This window comes from Oxyura jamaicensis, chromosome 20, assembly GCF_011077185.1.
Source record: "Oxyura jamaicensis isolate SHBP4307 breed ruddy duck chromosome 20, BPBGC_Ojam_1.0, whole genome shotgun sequence".
Taxonomy (NCBI): Eukaryota; Metazoa; Chordata; class Aves; order Anseriformes; family Anatidae; genus Oxyura; species Oxyura jamaicensis.
Genome location: NC_048912.1, coordinates 9119952 through 9139078, shown reverse-complemented (window position 1 = coordinate 9139078; position 19127 = coordinate 9119952). Strand labels below are relative to the sequence as shown.

The 19127-nt window shown below is 40.7% G+C and overlaps 1 protein-coding gene across 1 annotated transcript; it reads left to right on the top strand.

Moving 5' to 3' along the window:
• Positions 1–11155: 11155 nt before the first annotated feature.
• On the top strand, positions 11156–18849 carry LOC118176718 (1,25-dihydroxyvitamin D(3) 24-hydroxylase, mitochondrial). The gene is made up of 12 exons (XM_035343896.1): positions 11156–11394; positions 11524–11714; positions 12040–12133; positions 12858–12954; positions 14156–14247; positions 14998–15109; positions 16463–16608; positions 16877–17043; positions 17201–17279; positions 17701–17895; positions 18002–18113; positions 18319–18849. Exons 1-11 carry the CDS (start codon positions 11188–11190, stop codon positions 18110–18112), a joined length of 1491 nt encoding a protein of 496 aa, XP_035199787.1. The 5' UTR covers positions 11156–11187; the 3' UTR covers position 18113; positions 18319–18849.
• The last annotated feature ends 278 nt before the right edge of the window (positions 18850–19127 follow it).

The window sequence follows — 19127 nt, the reverse complement described above, 5'->3', positions numbered from 1 at the left end:
TTAAATACACATCAGCTACAGAGATTTCTGAGTGATAACACTGTTCTCAGGTGTGGAAGGCAACAATCAGTTGCAGTGTGAGATTTAGAAAGGTCTTCAAAAATATCTTCAGGTGGTTTGCTGTGATTCATCTTTCTGCTATGTGTTCCTGTGAGTTGCAGTTGAAATCCATTTGAGCCAGATACAAAGAAAGCACCTGGATGCAGAGGGTCAAGGCCCTGAAATGGGTGCTTTTAAGGTGCCTGGCATTAGAAAGGACTTAAGAAATCTGGGTTAGAGTCTGGCTCTCTGAACAATTTCTGGGGAGAGTTTGAAGCCTCACAAAGAAAGCCAGACAGCGTTGTGAGTAACGAGATGTCTGAGGTCAGCACATTCAGTCCCAGGCAGCCAAAACTGCTGAACCTTTTCTCAGAGCTGCTGAGAATTGCCTCCATCAGTTTGGAGTCCAAAGATCAAAAACATTTCCTGAAGGCAAAATCTATAGCCTTTCTTTCTCAAGCTATGCTTTAAAAAGCATAATAGCCTGATTGCACGCAAGTCTTGTTTTTAGAACACATATCCCTGATAAGGGAGACTGGTGTACACTTCACTGTTGCCTGGTGGCATCCAAATTCACATCTTCTACCTCCTTTCTAGTGCCTGAATTATAAACAGCTCAAGATATGTGTTATCCAGTGGCCGTTTTAATGAGAAATATAGGAATAGTCAGTGGAACAGGGTGCTATCATTTGATTTTATTAGAACCCATTGATGAGGAAGAATCCAGTCCTACAGGAGAATCCTTGCTCCCCAACAGCTCTTAAAAATCCATTCAAAATGAGATCCATGAAGAACAATAGAAGACAATACCCAACAGAAAAATGGGTGTATATTTTATAGGATCACAGAATCACAGAGTCATCTAGGTTGAAAGAGACCTCCAAGATCATCTAGTCCAACCTCTGACCTAACACTAACAAGTCTTCCACTAAAACCATATCACTAAGCTCTAAATCTAAATGTCTTTTAAAGACCTCCAGGGATGGTGACTGAACCAGTTCCCTGGGCAGCCTATTCCACAGAACGGTTTGGGTTGGAAGGGACCTTAAAGATCATCCAACTCCAACCCCCCTGCCATGGTCAGAGACATCTTTTGCTAGATGTGGTTGTCCTTGAACCAACCTGGCCTTGAACACTTCCAGGGATGGAACATCCATGGCTTCTCTGGGCAACCTGTTCCAGTGCCTCTCCACCCTCATAGTAAGAATGTCTTCCTAATATCAAAACCAAATCTACCCTATTTTAGTCTAAAACCCTTACGCTTTGTCCTGTTTCTATGCTTTCTGAGAGTCTCTCCCCATCTTTCCTATAGGCCCTTTTTAGGTACTGCCTCCCCAGAGCCTTCTCTTCTCCAGGCTGAACAACACCAATTCCCTCAGCCTGTCTTCATAGAAGTACTCCAGCCCTCTGATGCTCCTTGTGGCCCTCCTCTGGACCTGCTCTAACAGGTCCACATCTTTCTTGTGCTGGGGGCCATAAGGATGAACACAATTTCCTGCAATTGGGCCTTATTATGAAGAATTGAAATATGGCACGCTCCATTCAAGTCTTAGCATGTATATTAACACCATCCTCCTTCAGCTTCGGCATTGACCATCAGAGGTGGGAACAGTATAGCAACCCTACTGTCAGCATGCAAGAATGGAAAGTTTGGGTTCCTACTTTACCACAAGCTGACACTAGCAGTGTCAGCTCGTGCTAGAGTAGAGCTGGTTTGGGACCTCTATTTCAGTAACTGCTTTTTGCTGAGTAAATGTAAGAAGGTCAATACTCCTTGTGGGAAAGAGTGCAGCAGGCTTCTCGCTTAAAAATCAGCTGAGGGAAAAACTTTCAGTGCTATCAAAATAATTTCTTTTGAATACTTAGTGAAAAGTTGACAGTTCAGAATTATCATTCCTTTCAAAACTCCTGTTGCAGACTAGTTGAAAACAAACAAACCTAGAAAAAAGTATTTTGAGGGGCCTTCAAGCTGACTTTTATATATATATATATATATGTACAAAAAAAAAAAAAAAAAAAATGGGGGGGGGGGGGGTGCATAATTTTGACTTCTTTCCCACTGCAGAAGAATAATCACAAAAGTTGTCCATGGAGAACTTTGTTAACAATAATTTATCTTATGTGAAAACGTAATCCTAATTCATACATTTCTCTTTTTCTCAAAGAATAAACTCTTGTCTCTCTGGCCATTCTACTGTTCCCTAAGTCAGATATCTTCTCTCCTTTTAAAGATCCTACAATGAAAGGAAGTAATCTAAACCATGGTTATTTCCACGGGTGGATGAAGTGAATAATGCACGTTTGGTCCAAGCCAATGTAATTTCCTTCAAGAGAAAAGGAGTGGATTTCATAAGAATTTGATGACTTGAAGGCTTTGAAAATAAATCTTTTTCTCCCACATGCTCAGGCAAGATTTGTGGTGTAAGCATGTTGCCAAGAGTAACTTACTGTAGACCTTTCTTATGTAAATAAAAGTGAAAACAGTGCACGAGTGCAAACATCTAGTGGTGGAGTAAGATAAACTCATTGAACCTTGTGACCTCATTTCTCTTTCAGTTGCATAAAAGTACTTGTCCTTTCTTGTGCTGGTCTTCATTGTTGTTGTGAGCACAGTTAGCTTCACCTTGCACTTTGGTGGGATCCCTTCTATGGTGTACAACCTCCGCACCTGTCATCATGGAGTTCTTTTTCACATTTCCCCTTCATGTTACTTGCTGTAATATGGCTCTGTGGAGCCAAATTCTGCAATATGGCTCAGTGGAATAGTGTTTTCTCATGATCTTTGCTGCCTAATTGAGTTGTTTTGAATTCCCAAACTCTTTACCCTTTTTCCTGAAGTTTCCCTGAAGAGCTCTTCTCTGTGTTTGAGCATCTTGAAACACCCACACATCAACAATATTTGTTAATACAAGATGTATTAGTTATGAGAAAACACAATAGAGATTAAACGGTTGGTTTGAATAGATGTAGCCTTTATGAAATTAATAATGATTAGCAAAAGCGACACAAAGTTGTACTATTTTAATCTGGTCATTCTAAATAAAGGGGCCAGTATAAATAAAGGGAAATTGAGCTTCACCTTCTGTAAAGGATATTTCTCTTTGCCCTCATTGTAGTGCTTTGTAGAGAGTTTCCCGCAGTATCAGCTGGACCCATTAAACTGAGGGGAGTTTCTGCTGGCTCTTTCTGCCAGAGATAGAAGCCAGAGATTCCCCTTTGCTGGGAAATCCCTTTCTGGCGAAGCTCAGTAGAAGACCTCATTCCACCTACCTAGAAAGGACATGTAGGAAATGTACCGTGCAGTAAACACGGCATTTTATAATCTTATAATTCTGGCTCAGCAGAACAGTTGTTGCCTCATGGTGGTTTAAAATAAAAGGTATACGGCTGATAGAGTACTATCTGCAACCCTGCCTTCCTCACCACTACTTGGCATCTTGATATCAATGGGGAATATACCAGGGTCCAAAAGATTGGCTATGTATTTCTCTTAGTCCATAATCTATCCCATTCCAAAACTGTTTCTAATGGTGGAATATCTCTCAGTTTAACAGGTACTTTTAGTGCCCCATGCTGGAAGTCTCTCATGTCTATGCAGATCCTACAGCTGAGACATCAGTCTTGTTTGTTTAGTTGTTTAAATTCATTTCCAATAAGGACTGCTCACAAAGTATCTGAAATTAAGTCTTCATCTGTACAGGTAAAAACGGTTTTAAGGACAGCACTGTCCGTGCCAGTTTCTATGGTCACCATGGTTCTTGGAAGAACACATGTAAGAAAGAATAAAGTCTAGTTCCCTTCTTAACCATGATACCACAGGATTATTTTCTCTTACCATATTATAAATATATTTGCCACTGAATCTGGAGAATGGCTCTAAACTCAGATCTATCAGTAGTATATCCAGTTTGTATTGATATTCATTATTTTTTAATCTGCACAAGTTTGTCTTTTTTTCTTTTTTTTTTTTTTTTTTTTTTTTTTTTTTTTTTTTTTTTTTTTTTTGGCAGAATTACAGTGGAGTTTTGGAGAAGCATTTTCCTAATATCAGATGTCCTCTTCTAATACTTTACCAAAGACAGCATTAAATGTTTTCCCAAGGGCAATAGTTGCCTTCAGTAGTCATACACATGAGGAAACTCGACTCTTCCCTACAGAGGACTGTGGCCAGGCATTTGAACTGAAATAAACAGCAAGATTTCAAGCAAAGGCTTTATCTGATGAGCAGATGCAGTCTGCTCTAATCCCTGCAAAAGCAATGAATAAGAGTAACCAGGATGTGGCCCAGAGGGTATTGAGTTCAGTGAAGCATAGCCCAAGTGCCTTTTGGTTGACTAATGGCAAAGGGAGATAGAGATTTCATATTTTCTTATGGCTCTAATAAAAACAAAGGAAGCAAAATGCACTCAGCTCACACCAATTCACTTGTTAAACTTCAAACTATTTTCTTTGTGATCTTAGAGATGTACTGCTGGATTAGTAGTATCTTTTACATATCTATTAGGTCTTTCATCAGAAAATACTCTAAAGGACACATACTCTAGAAAATAGAAATAGAAATAGAAAATACTCTAAAGGACACAGGCAAGGATTGTTGCCCCAGATTGTTACCCCAGATGAAACTAAGCAGCGCTCCATAATAGTTGGTAAATATATATATCTATATGTAACAACTCCATTATATTCACATTTTTTTTGAAAATTTCGTGACCAGATATTATTATGAAACTGTAATCCTGGGCAAGATGATTATAACACCAATAACTGGCACTCCTCCCCTCTGAAGACTTGCAAATAGCCACCATTTTGTATATCATTCAGAAGGCAGTAGCAGCAAACAACACAAAAGCTGCTAACAGCAGGTTGGGACTTTGAGTTCAGAACTGGCTCAGAGGAGAGATAACACTGATGTAGTCACTGACACAACCTCCTGAACCATTCCTGTATTTTGACAAGAGTTCAAGATGTTAACCGCATGAGAGCATCACCTATTATCTTGATATTTCAGGGGACTTTAGAGACCAGGTATTGTTATTTATGAAACTCTAATTCTAGAAATATAATACGACATAAAGCAAAAATAACATGATAGTCTATATTAACATAATTATGCTTTATGAAATTCTATAACATGCCAGTTCAGGAACAATAAGATAAATAGTTAAATGAATATGTATATTTAAATAAACGAGATTAATGTTAGGAACAATACTTTTCTTTTTCAAACTGTCTAGTAGCAAATCATAGAAATAGAAACTTGAAAATCAGAAATAGAGCCTTCAAAGTCTTAGCAAGTAGTAAGACTTCACTTTCAAAAGACTTGATATGATGTCAGGTTCATTTCAGCAAAAGCACATGCATCGGGGCTGAAAGTAAAACAGAGTAATCTGTGCAAATGTTACAGGCAACAAATCCAGTAAATTGCATGAGTTTGTATTTGATTCAAGTGTTTGTATAATCAACTCAGCAAATTCTCTCAAGAAGTCATATAACATATTTTTCCAGGCAGTTAAGACTGTGACACAGCAACTAAAAGCTTCAGTTCATAAATATTGATCATTATTTTAGATTTCAAGTGTTGTTTGAATTAAGGGGATACTCGGGATCCTCAACATTTCCTGCTTTTGAAAGCTTTCCATGTTTTTGGCAAACAGTTTTGGATTACTTACTTACATTGTAGAATCAGGACCACTGGAACTGAAATTATTTTCATAGCTTTTCAGTACCACCGCACAAGTGCTACTTTGCCCATGCTAACTGCAAGTGAACAAGGCAACAGCATAACACAAACCTGTAAAATATATTAGCAAAAGGTTAAATACACCCTCGCTTGTGCAATCACATGTACAAATGCACATAAAAATTAAGTACAAATATACATGATTGCTCTTAAGTCTTCTGTTTCTGGAAGCAGAGCTAAAATTAATTTCCCAATGGGGAGAAATCACCAAGAATTACTGTCTCAGGATGCAGATAGCTGCTTACATTCATCTCATCAACCATGCAAGCTGCTAGGGATTCTTACAATTGGAAACTTTAATACTTACAGAATTTAGGTGCCTTTTGAATTGGGGATGCCTGAGGATCTACATTTTGAGCAGTATACAGATCTAACACTCCACATCTCCACGTGAAATGGCACAATTTAACTGATTCCTTTGGCCTGAATCTTGGGCAAAACTTGACCACCCAAATGCTTCTGTAGACTTTAGGCAGTGTCTTTCACAATCTCTCCTAATACTTCCCAGGGCCCTCTGTAGCTTGAAGATCTATTCATAAATCTCCATCTAGATACTGTGTTTACACAGGACTCTCTGCAGGTCTAACCTCAAGTGGATGCAAGTTGGCCTGATTTCTCAGATACATCACCTAGAGTCACTAACAACACCATAGGGGGATAATATTGTAATTTGTGAAATGTGTATAATCTCTGTATAATCTATAGGCTTTTGCTCATACTGCTAAAGTGAAATGTTACAGTATAGACTAAACCTAAGTGCACAGTGCTTACGTGTCACGGATCATTAGGAAGCATGAAAGACGATAAGTCACTGTTTCAGTGGTAAGGAGAATACTATTTACATTATACCTTTTTCTGTCCTCTAAGTTGTTCTATGCATAACATCATGCTATGTTGATAACATCAGCAATAAATTGACACTTATTTTTAGAGCCATAAATATACATCACTCTTTTGCAAGTAAAAAAAAATAAAAGAGGAAAAGAAAAAGAAAAAGAAAAAGAAAAAAGGAAAAAAAGAAAGAAAAAAATAAAGAAAAAAAGAAAGAAAAAGAAAAGCATTCATACTCACTTGGACAAATAAAATATAGGGAGATGCATTAAAACTGTCAATAGTATCAGAATGGAGAAGGAGAGGATGGGAGTCAACAAGAGAAAGATGAAAAATGGACACCTGGGAGAAACAAGACTGATAAAAACAGCAGGACTTGTCTTAATCTAGGGTGGTATGAAGGAATCCACCAGCAGTTATTGCTCTGGAAGTTCTGAGCTCTCCTGGGGGATTCAGTTCACACTGGATTCCTTCCTTGTCCCTCTGGGGGTGTTGAAACTAGTAAAGAGAAACCAGGATTTCCAGTGTCAACTTCCCTGGCACAATATCCACTAGTGAAATTCCTATTTATTGAACATGAACCATATGATCTGAAAAATGAAATGTTCTGACAGACTCCTAAATTCTACTGCTTCTTAAACTGGATGTGTCTCTCTATGGGGCTGTGTAGAAGGTGAAGAAAATTTCTAGACTTCTGCCAGCTCTGTCCAAAGAGAAAAATGCAGTCTGGGGCATCAACTGATCCTCACAGCATCCTAATGCATAAATCCTTTGCTATAACAACTCCTTTCCCTGCTCAAGGAGGACAAAATTGCTAAAAGAGACAAGAAAATGAAAACCAGAGAGTGGTTCTAGTTATGAAAAGAAAAGAGAAAATCCAATTATGTCCTGAGTCCTCAATTTCTCGAGTTTCAATAAACTTTTTTTTTTTTTTTTTTTTTTTGGTAAAGTAAACATCAACTGTGCTTAATTTAAGTCAATAAATCTCTTAATTTTCTTGAACCATGTACTTACCAATTAGAGACTCCTTCCATAGTTGAATGCCACAACGTTTATTGCAGAGGTAGATACTTCAAACAGGTCATGGCCAGCTAGAAGATTCCTTGTCTTGTGGAGTTTGAGCTATTCATCTCCCTTTCTGGATCCCTCTCTGATGATTCTCTTGTTCTCAGTTTGCTTGGTAGACCTATTTTTCCACACTGCTACTGTCCTCTTGTAGATGTAATCATCTATAATGCAATGAAATTAGAAGACTTTAGTGTTATAAAACTAATGTTTGAGCAAAAATATAGCAACAGTTTCTTTTGCTTTCATTTCACACTGAGAATCTATATAGTAAATTTGAGGTCTTGATTTTCTATTTCATTTCAGTTTCTCTTCTGTAGAATGGGAATTACTGTACTTTCCCATTTCCTAAGCTGAGGTTAAATTCATCAGTATTTACAAAACTCTAAGATCCTCAGCTGGAAAGAGGCACAGATTTAGAAGTGTATAAACAAACATGAGCAAAAAAAAAAAAAAAAAAAAAAAAAAAAAAAAACTAGAATAACAACACTTTGTTTCCACTGGAGTTTACAAGTTGCAATCAACTTATCTTCCCTAGCATTGTGAAATACCTTCCCTATGACAAAGATTCTCCCTTTGTAGTCTACCCATTCTCTTATGACACTTAAATTGTAGCATTTTAAAAAGCACAGGAGACTTTGGAAGCATTTTTAGGGTCAAAATAGCAAAAAGCTTATTCCAACAAGGAAAAAGAGTAGAGGTCAGGAGACAGGAATTGTGTAATATGTCACAAAACAAACCAACAGGAATTACAGGTATTAAGGAAAAAGATCCACTACCAATCCACAGCTCTTGGACACTGACAGATTATTTTGGTGATATTTAGTATATTTGAAACGTACTAAATGAAGAGCTGTCGGTTCACTTTGCACTAGCTCCATGATTTTGACATGTTTTACAATGTGTTTAGAGTCAAGCTGTTTTGTTTCCAAGAGATTTGCTATCACACCTCAGTCTCTACACCCCGGTGAGAAATTCTTAGCTTGATGGGAATTCCAAGCTACATTTAAAGAATATTTTACTGTTGTTTTCCAAAAGGTAGGACTAGCAATTACTTCTGCTTTGGAAGCAGCTCTAAAAATTGGTACCAATTAAATATTTTAAGTGCTGAAAAACATACAACCTTTCTGTACCTCTACAAGGGTCCATGTCAGGTCCTCTATAGAAGCATCACACTGGTAGATCATTTTGCAAGGAACACTCTCACCTGATATCTAGCACTTTAGAAATCAAACTACCCCCACTCCCCCCCCCCCTTTTTTTTTTCTATTTAGTTTTGATCTTCAGATATTTTCTGCTCTTTGACCTAGAAATACTCCTTGCCGCACTGTAGAATGGAAGGGAGCTTTTTATTTGCAGTTGGCTCTAGCTATTAGAATTATTAGCAAATATTTGGTAGACATCTGTGGGACAATGGTGACATCCTCACTGTTACAGATACTTCAGTAGGGTCACCCCACGCCATGAGAATATGGTCCCAAAATTCATCTCAAGAACCTTGCTAACTAGTGTTGATTTACTGTTAAAAGTACCCTTGATGTGTTCTAAAGGTCACATGAAATATCTCACTGAAAATTAAAGGCTTATTTTTGAGATCTTTTAAAAGGGAGGGGAGGAAGAAGCGAAGGTTACAAATGCCCTTAGAACTGCACTTTACCAGAAATTGAGGCAATCATTATCTCTCTCAGCTCTGGGCCTAACTGAGCTGCAGATACACTAGCTTCCCTGCCAGAGTTACATCACGACCACAGAAGTTAAATAAAACCTTTTCCATTCAGTAATTTTAAAACAGCTTAATAGAACAGATTTCGTATTAACAGGGTGGTTTCTTCCTCATAGCAGTGAGGAACGTGGAAAAATTGACCTGTGCCCAGTTTAGTCTTGACTTGTCTATTCCAGACTCTTCTAAAGAGATCATTTCAGAGGCACTAAGCTGTGACCCTTCACGTGGGTTCATTTGGATTCCTTAAATAGACAGGTGTCCACAGAGCACACAGATTGTCTCTTCTCATCTGGTTTCTCAGAACTTATCATTGAACCAAGTCTGAACTGCAGTCAGTTGACAAGGGCAGGCAAGATGTGCTTTCAGTGGAACTGGTTCAAAGAAAACAAATCACAAAAATAACAACTTCTGGTTGGGATATTTCCTTAAAAATGTGCAAACCTTTGAACCAGCTTTAATCTTAAAGCCCACCTAGAAATGTTTTGACCTTGTGGACTAAGTGGTATGATCCCATAGAAGAAAATCACCGGGAGGAGAAGGAAGTAGAAAAGTCACCGAAACTCTCTGCAATGAGATGTCATGCTTTTGTACATTTTTCTCTGTGTTGATCACTGCCACCTTGGTCTTTTGGTTATTATTAATTTGACTATGCGATGTGTGCCTTTCTGGGTCTCAGATTCAGTGCCAAGCCCACCTGCAGTCTCTTTCTCTGCTTGCCCCGTGTCTAACACACCCATCTGCACGCTCCACATCTTGCCATCAGACACTTAAACAAAGGGGATTAGGAGCTGAGTCACAAAATGCCACTGGAAGAAAATGAAAAAGGTAGTGTGGGGCAGGAGTAGAGTGCGTTCTCACAGTAGCATATCTGTGTTTCCTGGAAATTCTCCAGCTTGCAGGTAGCTCTCTGTCTTGCAGCAAGATTCACAGCCTGTCTGAGAGGGCAAAGAGCTGAGCACGGATGTCCTGGGCTGCTTTACTTGTGCCAGTGCCTCTTCTGCCTTCACTCAGCTTGAAATCCTTTGGCTGTGTCCGAGGGTTACTGTGCAGATTCCAGTGAAGAGACTTGCGGCAATAAATGATTTTTTTAAATTTATTTATTTATTTTTTTTGGTCAGAATTTAAGGGCTGCCAACACTAACAGCGAAGGGAATTTTGCCTTCTCAGGTGATTCACTCGCATGCCCTTTTCATAAGTGGGTGGTTAGTCAGCCAGATGGGGCAGGAGCAGCCCAACTGCCAAAACTTGCTGTTCCTCATTCCCTTCGCTTTTCAGTCCATCATTTCAAAGCACAGAACCTGAAGGAAAACTGAAGTGTTTAGTCACTTGCACGCTGCGGTGCAAGCACCACAGCCCCCTCCCTCCTCATGCAGATGCACCCCGACCACTTTGCACCAGGAATAAATAAATAAATAAATAAAAGAAAGTTCCCAAATCCCCAAGCCAGAGACAGAAGCCGGTTTAGGAGACGAGCAGGCAGCTTCTCCAAGCGGCAGGGGCTGCTACCTGCGGCGCTCCCCGCAGAACCACGGGGCCGGGGGCCCCCGGGGGACCACGGCAGAGCCCCCGGGGACCCCCGCGGGTGGCGGCGCTGGCTCGGCGCCCTCTGCCTCGCCTCACCCCTGCTTGAACCCCTTGCCCCGCAGCCTCCCCGGGCCGGGCCGAGCCCCAGCAGCCGGCCCCACCTCACCCCACCCAGGGCTCCCATTGGCCCCCGATGAAAGTCCAGCGAGCCTCCCCGCCGCTCTATAAATACCTAGAGGCGGATGGGGAGGTTATCACCGCCGCGATGGGAGCCCGCAGCATCCTCCTCCGGCATCCCGCCCTCACCTGTGGCCACGCCGTCGGGAGGCCTCGGGCAGCCTCCTCCCTGTGCGCCCTGCGGGGCCGCGGGCACCCCCTGGCCGCCCTGCCCGGGCCCCCCAGCTGGCCGCTGATGGGCAGCTTGCCCGACGTCCTCTGGAAGGGGGGGCTCAAGAGGCAGCATGAGACGCTGGTGAGGAGGATGGACGGATGGGGGGAGATGTGGATGGGGGGAGATGTGGATGGGGATGCTGCGGCAGGGGTCTGGGGAGCACCCCGCACTCACCGTGTTTGGGGGTGGTGGTCTCTTTGCGCCCCCCAGGCCGAGTACCACAGGCGCTTCGGGAAGATTTTCCGCATGAAGCTGGGGGCTTTCGACTCGGTTCACATCGCAGCCCCCTGCCTGCTGGAAGCCCTGTACCGCCGGGAGAGCGCCTGCCCCCAGCGCCTGGAGATCAAGCCCTGGAAAGCCTATCGGGACTATCGCGACGAGGGCTACGGGCTGCTGATCCTGTGAGTGGAGATGGAGGCGGGGGGGGGCTCCCTGCGGGGGGGGGGGGGAAGGGGGGGACCCCCCCCCCCCCCCCCCCAAAAAAAAAAAAAAAAAAAAAAAGAACTCCGCAGGGACCGGGACCGCCCCAGGGCTCCGCTGCCTGTGGCTGCGGTGAAGGTGCTGCCGGGGATGCCTTGTTGCACATGCTGTGGGGGGTGTCTTCTAATCTGCCTTGCTTTTTTTTTTTTTTTTTTTCTTCTTCTTTTTAAAGCATCATCTCTCTCTCTTTTCAGCCTGGCTGTTTTTAATTCAGCCAGGGAATTTAATTCAGCCTTTTCCTTCCAGGGAAGGAAAGGACTGGCAGAGGGTGAGAAGCGCCTTCCAGAAGAAATTAATGAAGCCCAGCGAAGTTGTGAAACTGGATGCCACTATCAATGAGGTACTGACACATTCTTTCTCTTCCTCCCCTCCCTCCCCCCCCAGCCCTGGAAACTTAGGGAAAAACAAAGCAGACTGAGCGGCCAGGTTCACCTGGGTAGCTGCTCATCTGCTTTGCAGCGATAAAACCATGAGTGAATGATTTGAAATCCCCTGGGGAATAATGAGTGCAAACTGATTATCGGGTCTGACCAAATGTGAGACAGCACAAATCTGTAGCTGAGACTCTCCACCTCCACAGAGCAGAAAGATTATTCCACAATTACTTGGGCTCCTGCAAACTGAGGTTTTGCTTACTTTTCATGCATTCAACGTTTTCTGCCTTTACCTCTTCATTTTTGGGTTCCTCCTGCTAGGGAACACCTCACCTCCCTCTTTAACCTCCACGTTCCTCACTGAGTTTGAGGGGCATCTGTGATAAACAGCTTAAGCATTCTTTAATTGTGAAGCTCCAGCATTATCCCAGTGTCAGACTGAAGCATTTAGTCCCTGCAGATGAAAGCTCAGTTCACTGAAGTGCAGACAGTAATAGCATCAGTAGTGTAAAATCCAAACATACATTAACACAGCGGGAAACAATATTGTTAAAGGAACAGGAAGCATAAGTACTTCTATTTTATGCAAGATTGCTATCTGTTTAAGGCACAGTTGAAATGTTAATTTAATAGGATTTTTATCTGTTGGTGTTATCTTTTTCCTTTCTCTCTTCTCTCCACCACTTGAAGGTCCTGGAGGACTTCATGTATAGAATAGATGAAATTTGTAACCACAATGGACAAATGGAGGATGTATATTCGGAATTCAACAAATGGTCATTTGAAAGTAAGCCTTTTTTTTTTTTTTTCTTTTTTGGCATGAAAATATAGAGAACAGTATGCATTTTGTACCTGCAGTGACATTTCAATTGAAGTCTAATTAGTGATGACTGTAAACTAATTATTTCCAAACTATCCACTACAGTATCATGGAAATTTTGTTGCAGAAAAGCCAGGGGACCATTAATATATGTAAAAATCATCAGCTGTTATACAAACTCTTCAATTCTGGCCAGTTACCTATGTGGCTTGTAATAAAATTCTAACACTAATAGTGGCTTAAATCCCAAAACTTAGGGGAATCACAGTGCATTTCTCTAGAGTGGGATCAGGTAGCCCATGACCACTTCTGTCTGATACTTGTTAACTGTCAGCAGCACAAGATCAATGAAAGGATCCAATAACAGTGAGGAAGTCGTCATTGTAGACAAGGGTTGGAAAATCCTAATTAAAATGTTTCTCATTGAGACTGAGAAGCAATGGAATAAGTTACCAAGACAGGAGTCTTCATCCTCAGCAACTTTTCAGAGCTCGTTAAGCTTCCTGCCGGGAGTGACGGGGCAGGACAAGCTGCAGCAGTGGTTCCTACAAGGAAGAATGGTCAGGCATAGTGCTTAACTGAGCAAGCTCTGCCAGACCTACCTGCTTGTGGCTGGCTCATCTGGTAACCTGTTTACTGAGTTCCTAAGTGTTTGATGTTTTGTTTGGTGTTTTTCCCCTCCTCTCCACTGTCAGTGGTGATGGCTGCTTTTGGAAAGTGGAAAAATAGGAAGTGATGGCTCAGAAAAATATTATATTTAAAAGCAAGTGGGAATGGGTGGGTTGTGGGATGCTGCCAGTGTTAGCAAGTGGTTTCTGGCTGTGGAAAGAACTAGGAGATGCTGGGCTAGATGGGCTCTTCAGCACCTCTTTTCCTGCAACTTGGTTCTTGTCAGTAGGGTTGACTAATAGCTTATTTTCCAAATATGCCAGCCCTGTTTGGCAGAATGGTCTGCTGCTCATGTGAGAGGATCAGTGCTTTGTGAGGAAAGTGACCCAGGAACAGGGCAAATGTGCAGAAGGTATTTTGGAGTGCTGTTCTCACAGGTGTTTATCATAGGACAGAGAACACTTTTTCAGGAGGATAACAGAAGCCACTGCCTGAAATTAAATGGTGGACACTAAATCATACAAGTGAAAGGGTGAATAATAATATTGCTTAACAACAGGTATCTGCCTGGTGCTATATGGAAAGAGGTTTGGTCTCCTACAGCAGGATGTAGAAGAAGAAAGTCTGAATTTCATCAAGGCTGTAAAAACGGTATGGATGAGTCTTTACCTGGGGCTGTACAGATTTTTCTACTGCTGGGGGAGAGGGGTACTGGTTTAAATGTGTCAGCTGAAAAAAGAAACTCAAGGTTCTGTGCTACATGTGTGTTGACAGTCTTGTACACCTGATGCCACACTTGAATGTGCAGAGCTAGTGCTGAGCATCTGACTGTCTCTTTTATGGAGAGCCTAAATCTGCAGGGGATAACTGTTGTGTGGACAACAGGGTAATCCCAGAAATATAGTAGTTGGGTTGGCTGATTAACTTTCCTCTCCTTCCAAGGCACCTGTTTAGCAATGCTGCTGTTTGTTGGGTGACTCGGAGTTGTCTGGCATTATGCAGGTTTGCTGCTGTGCATCTTGCTGCAACTTGGCCTCTGCTGCTTATTGCCCTATTTTTACCCAACTAAAAGAGAGGCATCTGGTCTAGCTTAGTTTTTTTTAGCTCTGTCTGTTTTCAAGGGTGAGAGGCATTGCCAAAGGGTGGCTTGTCCATTTCTAGAACAGGTGCCTAAAATAGATGGGATGAATCACCCACTGCAGAGACCTCTTATTCTGTACTAACTGTGCTTAAATGTTAGCAGAGATGGTCTTAAGTAGGATGAATCCAATCTTTTTTGTCCAGGATGGAAAATCTGCCAGGATCCTGACTTCCTGTTGAAAATTATCTCATACTTTACAGTCTAATTTTGTTCAATTTACAAATAGATTTTAAGGATTTCAAAAATTTTCTTCACCACAGATGATGGCTACTTTTGGAATGATGATGGTGACCCCCGTGGAGCTTCACAAGGGTCTGAACACAAAAGTCTGGCAAGCTCATACTAAAGCATGGGATGACATATTTAAAACTGGTTAGTTCTTTAAACTTGACTTCTCTTCTTTCCCTCTTGTTGGAATTAACTTTTTTTTCATATTTATTACTGCGCTACACTGCTGTTAATTGCTACTTCCAGCTCAGATTAAGACACCTTTCCTGCAGCTAACCACAGACCTATTGCAAGCATAGGAGCACTGCTTTCTCCTGACTAGCACTTAGTGCTGGTTGTGTGGCAATACTCAGTCCACAGGGAACCCCCACAAATTTGGAAACCAGTAAAATCAGAGCCCAGTTTAATCTTTCATAAATCACTGGAAAATGTATAAATGTCTCTAAAGAAAGGTATGCAAGTTAGAAAGAGGACCTTTCTTGTAGGCTGCTGTTGAGAAACAATTTTACATGTAACAGTTTGCTTAAAGAAATAACAGATTTTCTGAGCAACCTGGAAAAGAATTATGAGTCTTAAAAAAAAAAAAAAAATCATAAGGTATAGTTCGGCTTTTTGATAGCATTTCCCGTCTATTTAAAATGAATCTGCCTGCAAGGCTGCAGAAATTACTCTAACTCCAGATATCAAGCAAGCTTATATTGTCAATATTTTTGACAGTGGTAGCTCTAGCTAAAGATTAAGAAAGACTTTGGCACTCAAATGATTGTAGTGCTGAGGGGTATATTTTTCTTAGGTATTGGAGTAGTTGATACTTCAGGAGGTCTAGTCAAGCCAGCCACATGTGCACTTGTTTTACTGCTTTTTAGTCAATGGCTGTTAAGGCGTCTTAAACCTGTTTTGTTCAGAAAAAAAGTTTTGTTGCCTTTGCTTGGCATGAATAGTTCCTTAACTAAGAACTGGTTTCAACAATTGGGATGTTCATGAGAAAGGATGGGTAAAATCTAGTTTGCTGTACTTAAATAGAAGAAGTGCATAACATTTGGAATCTATTGTTTCCTTCCCATAGTAAATGAAAAGCTTACACTTCCCCTCAGGAAATTAAGTACTAAAAGTCCTTTGATTCATTAACACCTTGATCTCTTCTGAAAATCCAAGCCAATAAATTTTACAGACTTGTATTTCTGTTTGCTAAGTACGTCACTTCACACATCACTGATTTCCTTTCTTAATTTTAGAATGGAGAATTCCCAGTGGCCTACAGGAACTCTTTCTGTTCATAGTGTTTTGTCTTGTTGGTTTTTGTTTCTTTGTTTTTGTGGCTGAGTTATTTGTCCAAATGAAAACACCATTATTTATTCAGCAAAACGCTCTTTTCTTGGCAAAGGAGCATATGTTGGTATCCTCTTTCAAAATCCTGCATGTGAGCCATGTTCTTTTATTTTCATAGTATTTTTAGTATTGTTTTTCATTAGTTACCTCCTGCTACTCCCTCCTCAGCCAAGCACTCAATTGACTGTCGGCTGGAAAAACACTCTGCAAATCCCCAGGAGGATTTCCTGTGCGACATCTACTCTGGAGGACAACTTTCTAAGAAGGAGCTGTATGCTGCCATCGCAGAGCTCCAGATTGCTGGAGTTGAAACGGTAAATTCAACTTCCTTGTAGAGAGCTGTTAAAGTTAATGTCCTTGCTTTCTTCCATAACTGAACCAACAAAACCTGAGAGTGAGCTAATGCTATAATTGCTTCAGTGGCCTAAGTTCCTAGAGAACAACTGGGATGGCTCCTAATCCCTTAGCTTTACAAAATATTGTAAGGCCACTGCCAACTATAAGTGTGGCTTTGAACTTCTGGTAACTTCTTTTTTCTGTCACTAATTGGAAACCTTACATTTGTTTTTTGTTTTGTTTCAGACGGCCAATAGCTTACTGTGGGCTTTGTACAACATTTCACGAAATCCACATGTTCAGCAGAAGCTTCTTCAGGAAATACGGAGTATTTTGGCTGCTAATGAAAGTCCAAGTGCTGAGAACTTGAAAAACATGCCTTACCTAAAAGCATGTCTGAAAGAATCCATGAGGTAAAATTCCCAAATAACTTGCAGAAAGCAACATGACCACAAAGTTTTACCAGCTAGTGCGTACTAACTTTGTGCACCTCATTGTTTAGGGTTGTTTTATATGCATATAGGAAGAAAAAATGCTAGAAATCTGACCCATTTTTTTCTTTCACTGTAGATTAACACCATCTGTACCTTTTACCACTCGCACTATTGACAAAGAAATGGTTCTAGGAGATTATGTACTACCCAAAGGGGTAAGTAAATTAATTTAGCTTATTTAAAATATTTTATCAACTAACTATCCTGTAAACAATTGAAGTTAGTTGGAAATTTCAGTCGCAGAATGACTTTGCCAAGGATGGGTTTTGGCATCAGGCTTAAGTGAGGAAGTCAGTACAAGAATTCCCATAAGTGGGAAAACCATTGCTGCCTGCACTGTTATTTAGCCAAAAATATTTTGGTGCTCCATTTCAAGATTTTTCCAAAATTTTCAATTTTTTTCTGAAGAAGATATGACCTTTACTGTGTTTGAATTAATCTTCAGAGAATGGCATGAGTTCTTCTGAGAAAACTGCCTTGCCTTCACTGTTGCTTTTTTTTCCACTAATGAGCTGATTCACTTGGTAGCTCTAAGCCAATTCTAAATTGAGCCTGTCTCTACTGCTTTGTTTGTAGACAGTACTAATGATAAATACCCATGCCTTGGGTTCCAATGAAGAATACTTTAATGGCTGGACTCAGTTTAAACCAGAGCGCTGGCTTCAGAAGAACTCAATAAATCCCTTTTCTCATGTCCCATTTGGCATTGGGAAGCGGATGTGCATTGGACGTCGGTTGGCAGAGCTGCAGCTTCACTTGGCCCTTTGCTGGGTAAATACTCTCACATGACATCTTTTACACAACGTGTGGTTGTTCTACACTTCTCATTAGAAGATCTGGAAGCTAAAACATGCTAACTGAAATGGTTGTGTTTCAGATCATTCGCAAATACCAAATAGTGGCAACGGATGACAAGCCGGTGGAAACACTCCATTCAGGAATACTGATTCCCAGCCGGGAGCTCCCCATTGCATTTCACAGGCGATAAGGTATGGGCATAAGGGTCTCCTGAGTAATGAGACTTTTCTTTGAACCTCATTTAAAATCCACATAGAAATATAAGTGAACAGATAATTTTCTATGCTCTCACTATGTGAGTCTTATTAAATGCCATCATTCTTCATTACTTTTAACAAAAAACATTTTATATGCTGCAAAAGATCAAAATATAGATTCTTTTCCTTTTTAATTCAGCTTGCACACTGACAAATGAGAATCCTACTGCAGCCTTTCCTGAAAAAAATATACACTGACTGGGAAAGCAAAAACCTGTGGTAACTGGTGGAGAAACTGCAACAAACATGCCTCAAACAACAGAAACAGTACCAACAAAAGCTCCTATAATGTTTTATTGGAAAACATGGCTAATTCAGCTGTACTTAGCAATGCTAAAAGGAAAGAAAAATACTATGCATGTTCATATACCTACACAAATACACTGACAGTGCAGTGGAGAGACTGCAGGACAAAGCTTGATCATGAGCTATGGAGTGTTAGATATGGCTGTTAGTGCACAGGGAAACTATTACAGACGCAAGCTGTTCAGCAAGCTATCCTGAAAAAAGCTTATCTCATCTTCAGTTTGTGGGTGTCATAGAGGAAATTTAGGGGGACAGCAATCACGACTGCTCTGGTCCTGTTAGCTCAGGGTTGAAGAGCTTCAAGAATTCAGTTTAAGGGAAAAAAAACTTGCTTAGTCCTTTTTTTTTTTTTTTTTTTTTTTTTTTTTTTGGATGAGAGACCTTATCCTTTAATGGAATCACTGGAATCCTATGGGTTCTGCCACTATAAAATGATGATTATCCTAACAGGATAGTACCTTCAGCAGATGAGTAATATAAAATGCATCTTTAAAGCATCACAGGAAATAAGGAACCTAAATATTTCCAAGAGGGATGTTTTCTGTTTTTGTTTGTTTGTTTTGAAATTTCAATACCTAAATAGTCAATATTTAGATATTTCTATATCTAAAGGTTAAACTTGTCACTGTCCTGCACTCACAA